The sequence below is a fragment of the Sinocyclocheilus rhinocerous genome, unplaced genomic scaffold, assembly GCF_001515625.1.
Source record: "Sinocyclocheilus rhinocerous isolate Xijiao unplaced genomic scaffold, SAMN03320098_v1.1 scaffold4360, whole genome shotgun sequence".
NCBI classification, from domain to species: domain Eukaryota; kingdom Metazoa; phylum Chordata; class Actinopteri; order Cypriniformes; family Cyprinidae; genus Sinocyclocheilus; species Sinocyclocheilus rhinocerous.
The window spans coordinates 37,287-48,151 of NW_015628345.1; the positions used below are offsets into that span (position 1 = coordinate 37,287).

Below are 10,865 nucleotides of genomic sequence, written 5' to 3' on the forward strand. Positions count from 1 at the left end.
AGAGTAGACTTCAATGCCGGCTGTTCTGACTCACAGTCTGTAAGTACGTTTTCATATTTAAAGGATTTGCCACTGATGATTCAAATGCGAGTTTTGGGCAGTGTAGAGTAGCGCTTGTTGTTTGTCGTTTCTCCGATCACAAATGCAGACATGGTTTTATGTTTACGCAGCGCGATACGCAACCCAATGCGTAAAAACACATTATAAGTCATTATAATTAGTAATTATGTCCCCACTGGATGCAACAAATGCCTCGTTTGTAATGGGTTTTTATTGTTTTTGTCTTGTTGCGCCGGGACACAGGGCATCACAGTATGGTAAGGGGCTTAACATTTCCGTCACACGCTTGAGGTATTCAGCCAATCACAACGCACTGGATAGCTGGCCAATCACAGCACACCTCGCTTTTCAGACCGATGAGCTTTGTAAAAATCGACGCATTTCAGAAAGGCAGGGCATAGAGGAGAAACAATAATGTACAGTATGTGGAAAATAATGTGTTTTTTTAACCTTAAACCGCATGAACACATTGCATTACACCAAATACACAACATAATGTTCTTTTTAGTAATGTCATATGACCCCTTTAATAAATTATTACTACATAAAAAATAAACTTTAAGTGGCTTTACATGGCTTTGCGTATTTCTTTGTGTGTGAGCATATATATATAGAATTTTTAGTCATAAATACCAATTATTTGAACATGTAATCAGTCATTTCTTTAAAATAAACACTTTCTTGAAGGGAAAACAAAGGAATTAGTTGACATTTTTAAACATGCTTTTTAAAAGACACATGAGATTTTGGTAACAGGACTGAGAAAAATGCATCTACAAAAAAAAAAAAAAAACGTATTTGTGACCTGGGATAGATTAAAAATAAATAAATAAATAAAAAACTACACAAACTACAGACCGAACTTCCATGAACATAATCAAGAATAACTTTATTTAACAGTTATTTTACAAACATAAATATTTTCGCTCTACATTCAATTTCTGCATTTTAGAGGACATCGTTTTTTTTTCCCTTTATTTGTCCAGTAAACATGGATTTGCATTGATTTGCACATCTCGGCATCAACTAAAACTTCGCAGATGTGTCATCACATCTAGATATGTTTTGCAGTACAAATATTTGGATATTTTATTAGCGTGTATGTTTACGATACTCGGGGGACCCCAGCAACAGTACATTTTGATATACATGTAGCGAACGTGGTGCATTTACACTCACTAACTACCAGCTGAACAGTAAGGCAATAGATTACAGGCAGTCTCAAAGGGCGGCATTCCTTTATTGTGCTGAACGCCACAAACACATACAAATCTAAAGCCTTAGTCTCAGGACAACCACACAAATGGGTCGAACTCACAAGTCCAGAGGAGTCCAAAGATTTCTCCTGTGAGAAACAGTGAAAAAAGGTGCAAAATGCAAAACAAACAAAACACAAACTGCATCCATTATGAGGCACGCAATACAGCTTTTAAAGCCCTGTAAAGACTCTACGGTGCAATTTGTGCATTTTCAGACAAGACACACATACATGCATTACAAAGACTGAATTGATTCAAAGGGAATCGGGCCACAGCTGAGCTCCATTCAACCACCATTGGGACACAGAAGGGTATTTGCTGTTTTTCACTGATCATTTTTCTTCCGATAAAGAGGCTTGAGAAAGGCAAACTGATCCTAGGCCTGCACAAACTCTCAATACAACTTATAAACATGCAGATATCTGTTCCAGATCTCAATGGAGAAGAGTCTCAGGAGTCTCATCTGCACAGGAGTATCTAAGACCTTTGATTTCTCCCTGAGAATCAAATCATTAGAAAAATATTTCAGTCTGACATTAACGCCATCTCCCTACGCTTCCCCCAAGTAGTCTAAAAGCAGCGTTATTTTATTTATAAATAAGGCAACTATATTAACACTATGGTCTTGTAGAATTACAAAGGGCAACAACCCATTGAACTGGTGGGTTTTAGGACTTCACATGCAATAGCTGTAAGTGCAACTTGTTTTTTCCTTGTCAGTCAAAATGCACATCAGGGTGCCAATCCTGAAATATGTCATATGCAAATAAACAAGATACTTGCCTACTGCTGCAGAGTAGAGTAAACTAAATTTTTTTTCAAAAGAGATCCTAACCTATACTGTACCTTTTTAGTCTTTCCTTTTCAAAACCTGAACCTTTTTGTCCCCAACCTGATACAAACAAACATAAATGCTGAAAAATATTAATATTTACTTAAATCACAACCACTACAATCACTGAATACTATCATTCCACTGTAAATCCTCCTAAAAATTCAAGTCTGCTTTAATTTTATTAAAATAAAGTGCTTAAATATGTTCCTCGACTAGAGAGAGTTTAAATCAGAGTCATGTTTGAAATCCTTGCAAACTAATACTGGTGAGAAACTGTATTTACACTGCAGTCATGCAGATCATTTATGAGTGAATGAACAAGTATTGTTTGAATGTAAAAACAAATCAATTTGTAGCATTGCTTTCTCCAACTTAAAGGGTTAGTTCAACCAAAAATGAAAATTAGCCTGTGTTTTACTCACCCTCGAAGCATCCTAGGTGTATCTTTCAAATGCGGAAGGCGTTTCGGTGAAAGGCATATGACGTATGTGCAGCGCGCGCACCTCTGAGATATGCTAATCTCGCGAGTTTGTTTATAGGAGCAAAGGAAAGTTTCCTTACTTTAGCAAAGGAAAACCAGTCTCCTCTTGGCTTATATCGAAATCCTCCGACATTTTTCTTTACAAATCCTCGTTTTGTGCTTCTAATTCGTGACCGGCGTTTTGTTTTGTTTTGCAAAACAAACGACTGCAATGATAGAGCTTGGAATAGCCAGGACAATTTTTAATATAACTCCGACTGGATTCGTCTGAAAGAAGAAAGTCATATACACCTAGTATGCTTCGAGGGTGAGTAAAACACAAGCCAATTTTCATTTTTGGGTGAACTAACCCTTTAAGAGCGGACAGTGTCTATATAGACACAGAACTCTACCCACTACATTTAAGCTGGTGCTGAATTCTCAAACCCAGGTCATTTTACACTTGATCCACATGTGGATTTCTTCTCAAACTGACCCAAAGTGTTAAAACACTTTTTTTTTTTACATAACGCTGGATTAGCTGTCAGTCACCATGGGGAGTGTGTGCACATATATAGTGTTCTCAATTTTTAATAGCAACCTTCAATCAAAAATAAATAAATAAACAACATTAAAAAAAATAAATAATTTAACAATGAAAAGTCCTCAACAATATTACTGGGACCATTTGATGAGCAAGACATATATTTCAAACATTTCCCTTATTACACTATCCTGTTCAAGATGTGAAAACTGGCATGTCAATTAATGTAATAGTACAAGGGAGTGAAGTAAATTATGTGATCGAAATGCAAGTATATGGGTGATCTTATAACAAGTTTTGGCTGATGATGAGAGTCTGGCCCTGTCAGCTCTTTATTACTGAACACTGCCATCCAGTGGAACGAGGATTCAGTGATCTGAAGGGACTACACCAGGATTATTAGCATGGTATCTACCAAAAGCCTTTAGCGCATTGAATTCCAGTTGTGCACTTTAAATGATAATTAATGGATGCTGTGTCCTTTCCATAAAGCAGTTTATTAAAATATCTTTCATATTCTTGGTCCCTACTATATTATATCAAACACAACCCCGTGACCTCAGGAGTGGAATAAGGGAGTGTCTGGATCCAATACAGATGCCATTTTGAGATGCTCACATTTTACTTACAGCTAGGATTGTATTTTATGCCGAGGTATCGATCTGAAAGTTTTTCTATGCATGTCCCTGGTCTCTTCCATTCACTAAATAAAGCCAAACCTCTATGACACAAAGATTTCCTCTTCCCCACATGCAAGCTCTTTCTTGGCCAACAGTTGCTACAGTTCTCTTCGAGTGCAAACTGGCCCTCTTGGATGATCTCATTCAGTAGTTCAAGAGAAAAGTTGAGAGGAAAAACAAAAGTCATTTAGGATTTTAACAGTCTTCAGGTTCCCCTCACCGGGACTGAACGCCAAGGGTGATCTTTAGGTTCTCATACACCACATAGCTGATGCTAACAGCAGGAATGACCTTCATAAAGTTGGGTGCCAAGCCTCTATAGAGTCCAATAGCGCCCTCTGTCCTCATAATGTGTCTGAAGAGACCAGACATGGTCATCTGAGGGCTGCCTTCCTGAGAAGCTGCTAACCGATGGAGAGCAAGAACAAAATGCAAAAAATCAATTGGACTGTGATAGATAAACAATAATAGTTTTCTTAGTGAAGCCTTCTAATTATGTATTTCAGACTTTAAAGACTTACCTTGAGCCTGCATTCGTGTCCTCACTAAGGCTAATGGGTAGCTTGCTAACTGTCCACAAGTACTAGACATTGTACCACAGGCTAGCAGCACAAACACACCCGGATCAGCACTGTCTGTAGCAAACCTCTGAAGCCACCAGTTTTTTAATGTCTACACATGAAAATAAGAGAGACATGGGAGTTACATTATAGTAACTATAATATAATATAAACTAATAAAGCAATAAGCCCCAAGAAGCCGTGGTTTACAGTGAATTTATAACAGGGCGTTATTAGCCCCCTTATTAAAACCCCCTTAGCAGTTATAAATTCACTGTAAACCATGGCTTCACGGAGCTTATTGCTTTTATAAAACGGTTATTCCATATACGTAGTTAGGTTTCACAAAATAAAACAGAGCAAATAAAGTGTAATGATATTAATAAAAACAGTATTCTTCCACCAAACAATGTAGTTCCTCAGAAACAGTTGTGGTTGCAACAAAGTGGTTGCCAAACAACACATCTTTAGGTTCTCATACACCACATAGCTGATGCTAACAGCAGGAATGACCTTCATAAAGTTGGGTGCCAAGCCTCTATAGAGTCCAATAGCGCCCTCTGTCCTCATAATGTGTCTGAAGAGACCAGACATGGTCATCTGAGGGCTGCCTTCCTGAGAAGCTGCTAACCGATGGAGAGCAAGAACAAAATGCAAAAAATCAATTGGACTGTGATAGATAAACAATAATAGTTTTCTTAGTGAAGCCTTCTAATTATGTATTTCAGACTTTAAAGACTTACCTTGAGCCTGCATTCGTGTCCTCACTAAGGCTAATGGGTAGCTTGCTAACTGTCCACAAGTACTAGACATTGTACCACAGGCTAGCAGCACAAACACACCCGGATCAGCACTGTCTGTAGCAAACCTCTGAAGCCACCAGTTTTTTAATGTCTACACATGAAAATAAGAGAGACATGGGAGTTACATTATAGTAACTATAATATAATATAAACTAATAAAGCAATAAGCCCCAAGAAGCCGTGGTTTACAGTGAATTTATAACAGGGCGTTATTAGCCACAACACACAAAGTAAACAAAGCTGTATGTTTGTAGAGTAATTTACAACAGCTTCGAACGGGGCTCAGCCAATCAGAATCAAGGACCGGAACAATCCGTAATATAATAAATATAATATAATATAATATATGAATTAATCATAAAATACATAAAACATTCAGGAGGTAGAAAACTTAAACAAAAATTAAATAAATAAAAAAGCATGTAGCACAGTGTTATTTTAGTATTATTTATAGACCATTATAGTATTTACTAATATTTTGAATGAGCTTTTTTAGATTTTCAGTTTTAATTTGAGTAATTTTGTTGTGCTTTTGTCAATTATTATTAGTTTTTGTTTTTATTTCTATTCTGCTTTAATTTATTTTTATTTCAGTTTTTGTTTAAGTAATTATAGTAATAACTAAATTAATTTTTAGCTTAACTTAAAATTATTTTATTTCGGTTGGTTGCCACTGATGTAGCCTGACAAATATATTGTCCTATTGTTTTACTGTGTAAAAACTTACCTCATAAACAGCCAGGTCTATTCCAGCATAAGGGATGATTCCCAACACGTTGGGAATATAACCTTTATAGAAGGCTGTCAGTCCCTCCTTCTTAAATATATGTTTAGCACAGTCCATGATACCAGAGTACTGACCCGTCCTTCCCAGGGCAAGACGAGTTTTTAAAACCTTAAACACACAAAAGCCTTGTTTAAGCTCCAAGAGATCTTTGTTTGGTGTAGAAAGCCATCATTAGCTTGATTAAGTTTCAGTTTATGAGATGGCAGTTAGTAATTAAAAACTATGGAAACATAATTTAAAAATTTTTTACATTACAGAACATGATACAAAGAATGCATGGGAGGTCTAGTCATGGCTTATGATTAATAATTATTGTTGAAATGACAGAAACAGAAAGCTTTTGTTTTCTCAAAGCAGTGCTCAAACGTTATTCTTAAATGATGGTTTATGTTCTTACCTCCATGGGGTAGATGCTGCTCTGAGCAATAGCTCCTGCTAGAGACCCAGCAACCAGCCTCTCCAGGATCCCCAGCGTCTCCTGATTACTGCCAATCAGCCGCTTAATCTGAAGGACAGGGCAAATGAGCTTTAGAGGTCACAGATAAAATAGCAAAGAGAAAAAAAATTTTCATTGAAAAAAAGATTTGATCACATAAAAAAGATAATCAAAGCAGCAAAAAAAAGTAACTGTTTATTTAACAGTTATTTAAACACTGTGGGTAAATATATTAACATTGTATCATTTTAAATATCCAGGATTTTATAAGTTATCCAATTTTGTAAGGTCTGTCCAATAATTGCCAAAAGATTACAACAACAAGCTACCTGCTCATACGCCATGAACTTGATAGCAGACTCAGGTGCAATCTTCAAAACATTGATACCGTTCCCTCGCCACAGCGACCGAAGTCCACCCTCACGGATCATTTGGGCGAATCCTCCGGCGATACCCATGGTGTTGCTGCGTGATGCATGAACCTGCCAACACCATTCCTCAGTTTGCTTGCAAATTGTTTCATTTAAGCATTGTAACACAAGTTTACTTCAGGTAAGGTAAGCTTTAAGGTTAGCTAAACTTCAATGTCCTTTATAGTCTTATGAATTCATACACTAAAGATGAAGAACTTTAAAATCCACCAAACCAAACTGAAACTAGCCTCACTAAGGCATTTTGTAATGTGCATGGTCATCCGCCGAGGCACTCATCCAAAGAACAGACCATCATGTCCTATAGTGACTCTACAGTACACCTACTACAGTAGCACTGTGTCCTTCATAAACAGCACACTGGTGACATGGGATCTCACTAACACTTCAGTTCATGTACAGAGTACCACTCCAACTAGGGTTTCAACCTATAGGATGTTAGCTCACCAGCCTAGATGACCTATGGATCATGGTTCTCATGAAACCAATGCTATGCACATTATACACAATAAAGGGACAGTAAAGACATTTATAACGTTACAAAAAATATTCGATTTTAAATAAATGCTATTCTTTTGAACTTTCTATTCAGCATAGAATCCTAAAAAAATGTTGATAATAATAAGAAATGTTTCTTGAGCACCAAATCACCATATTAAAATGATTTCGGAAGGATCATGTGACCGTAATGGCTGCGGAAAATTCAGCTTTGCCATCACGGGAATAAATCACATTTTAAAATATATTCAACTAGAATAAAGTTATTTTAAATAGTGGGTCTCATACCTGCATGAGAACCTTAAGGCGGTCCAGGGGTGCGGTGCAGGTACGGGACACAGCACCTGCTCCACCTCCTGCTACCAGGTGTCGCCACCACATCCCTGTTTTCTTTTCCTCTGCCGTAAACTCATCAGGGACCATCAAACTTTCCCCTACATCAAATATCTGTACAGAGGAAATGACATCATGTGGATTGAGATTACATGCACAAGAGAACATAATGAATGGACAATCAACCCCTCAGACGATCCATCATTAGTACTAGAAAAATTCTTGCGTTTCTGAGCTGCTGTAAACTGACAGAATCTCAAGAGATTACATAAAAAATGCATATGAAAAGGGGCATCTGTCTTGCACTTTTTTGTGGATATTTATAAATTTAGCTCAGTCCTTTTTATATCATCCAGTTTTAATATGACACTCAATTGATCTTCATTGGTTCTGGGTGGCTATATTTAATTTTCTTTTATCATCAAAATATTAATTATGATAATAACGTAACAAAAGAAATCCAGAAATATCAGGCTTTCATTTTTCAAATCAAATTACCTTTCTGTAATATACGTGTAAACAATTATCGAATTATCTGTTCACCTCGGTGCAATGTTAATCCATGAGGTGGACGTCAGAACACTGTTGATCTGATTAACAGGATCAGACTGGATCACAGTGACCCCATTTGTCCCATTCAGGAGTATTTCAAGTGTGAGGAAACAAATTTAACTTAGTAGGGCTTAGTAGGACTAGGACTGAATGACTAAGGTGGCAGCCCATCACCGGTGTGTGGTGAATGTCAGTGATGCAAGTATAGGCAATTTACACAGAATAAAGAGACTATAAAAAGCACCATAACCTCCTAAAAGGAGCAATGAGAGACAGCTGGTGCTAAAACAAAGCTGGAAACTGAACTGTAATGCACATGGCAGGATGGTCTGGTTTGCTTTTACCGTGGAGTGTTTCCAGTAGAGGATGATTTCAGGAATGTTGTCAGCAGGATGAAGCAGGTGGTAATCTCTCCATTCATTCCAGTCAATCGTCATCGTACCGTTTTTATCCATACTGTTAAAATAAAAAGACAAAAAGAGACCAAAACAAAATAATATGTCAGGAACCTCTTTGGCTCTGGGTAGCAGCCTCTTCTTTGAAAAAAGACCAGCTTACAGTTTTTTTTTTTTTTTTTTTTTTTTTATTTAAAACAAAAAATTTATTTGAAATAGCAAACTTTTGTAACATTATAAATGTCTTTTATTTTAATCGATAAGAAACTGCGAAAATTAATGATGTACAGTCAAGCAGCTAGAAAGTAATAATTATTCACATGCAAAAATGTCCCTGGTTTCAGCATTTCAGATATATTCTGACCTTCACATTTAGAATTCTTCTTTATTAATTTTAAGAAAGCTTTCTTTTGTTAAGAGTTTTGTTGTATTTGTCAAAAAATCCTAAAATATATGCATCATTAGCTAGCTTAATATTTCCAAAGCATCACCCACGTGAGTCAAAATAGCTTCTGAGAGAGAGAGAAAAAACCCCCCTCAAAAATGCAAAATGAAAACAGCACAGATGAAAGAGCAGATGAAATGAAAATACAGAGCAAGGCAAACATGCAGGGAGAAGACCACTACTTACTACATTATAGGGGCACATATATGACCCCTCCTTATTCTGATAAGATGAGCAGAAAGAGAGAGTGGGGGTCTGATCACAAGAGTGATAAAGAGCCAGAAAGAGTACGACCAAACACACATACAAACAGACAGAAAATAAAAAAGAACTTTATTATTGTATGTGCTGTGATTAATTTGTACATGGGATTCTGGTTTCTTTTAGGAGCTCGAAAATCTCTTTGATATTGACTGGTCAAAGAAACACACTGAAAAATAAGAACCAGGAGACGTGTTGTATAACACATGCTGTTTTGAGGTGAGGGTTCACAGTCAGATCAACACTATACAGATCAGTCAGGTCTGAATTATTAGCTGGAAAAAAAAGACTAAAGAGAATGAAGGGAGTTAAAACAAATAAAACAATAAAATCAATTACCTCTTGAGGATCTTTTCAGCCTGTTCCTCAGATATATGAACCCCAAGGTCTCTTAGTGACTGCATGATCTCCTGTGAATCTATGCGACCTGCAGATTTAAAAGGAAACATGATTTTAACATCTAAACCAGCGGTTCTCAACCAGGGGGCCTCAGCAAACTTCCAAGTAGGGCTGTGCGATATTGAAGAAAAATGCGATATGCGATACCTTGTTAAAAATGCGATATTCGATATGCGATACGATATTGCTTAAAGTGTGTAAAATCAATTTCAATTATATTTTAAAATATTTAAAAATGAAAATTATGTAACCAAAAATGATTCCGATATCGCACGCCCTTGCCATATGCATATTGCGATATTTACATTTGCGATATTTCGATAATTTCGATATATCGTGCAGCCCTACTTCCAAGGTGGCCTTCATATGACTAAGTGATTTCAAATAAGACATAATCAGCATTAAATTAAGGTAAAATAAGTATTAAAACAAGGCAAAACAACAACAAAAATCAAGATATTTATTATTTCCCCTCAACAAGGATTCCTACAGTCTTGAAAAACCTGGATATATCTGATAGGCTAATTAAAAAAAATGTGATTTCTAAAACTGGAAAAATCATGTAAATTAAAGGGGTCATATGATGCGATTAAAATTTTTCCTTTCTCTTTGAAGTGTTACAAGCTCTTGGTGCACAAAGAAGATCTGTAAAGTTGCAAAGACTAAAGTCTCAAATCCAAAGAGATATTCTTTATAAAAGTTAAGAGTCAACCACGCCTACCTAAAACGGCTCGTTCTAACACGCCCCCACATACCTACGTCACGATCTGGGAAGATTTGCTTAATGCCACCCAAATGTTCACGCAAAGAAAGAAGGCGTAACTTTTATTCTCACTGTAGTATTATTGTTGCCGCTGCAGCCATGTCCTGAAGACGCTGTGTGCTTCGTTGTGAAAGCGAAACTACTTTGTTTGGCCTTCCAAAAGAGGACGATATCCGCTTCGTCATGCCCAGAGCTGATCCGTGCTGGTCGCTGAGGAAATACATAAACTTAGCGCTGTGGATCGCCGGATCGGCTTTCACCGTGGACGAAGAGGAGTCCAGCCATCCGCCGGGACCGCCGTTCTCGATCCCGCCGCCTCAGCTCACGGTAAGCCGGGGCTTTCGCTCATGCTAGGCCGCTGTGT

At 37.1% G+C, this 10,865-nt stretch overlaps 1 protein-coding gene across 1 annotated transcript in view; it reads right to left on the reverse strand.

Annotated features, from left to right (window-relative positions):
• Window positions 1-3,639: 3,639 nt before the first annotated feature.
• Window positions 3,640-10,865, reverse strand: part of LOC107737481 (calcium-binding mitochondrial carrier protein SCaMC-2-B-like) — an 8,278-nt gene continuing 1,052 nt past the window's right edge. The window contains exons 2-9 of the mRNA XM_016548967.1: window positions 9,679-9,766; window positions 8,583-8,694; window positions 7,642-7,800; window positions 6,754-6,906; window positions 6,386-6,493; window positions 5,929-6,096; window positions 5,142-5,292; window positions 3,640-4,239 (exon numbers count right to left, since the gene is read on the reverse strand). Of these exons, the coding sequence (XP_016404453.1) occupies window positions 4,055-4,239; window positions 5,142-5,292; window positions 5,929-6,096; window positions 6,386-6,493; window positions 6,754-6,906; window positions 7,642-7,800; window positions 8,583-8,694; window positions 9,679-9,743 (1,101 nt within the window). The 5' untranslated portion in view covers window positions 9,744-9,766 and the 3' untranslated portion in view covers window positions 3,640-4,054. The remainder of the gene's footprint in view (window positions 4,240-5,141; window positions 5,293-5,928; window positions 6,097-6,385; window positions 6,494-6,753; window positions 6,907-7,641; window positions 7,801-8,582; window positions 8,695-9,678; window positions 9,767-10,865) is intronic.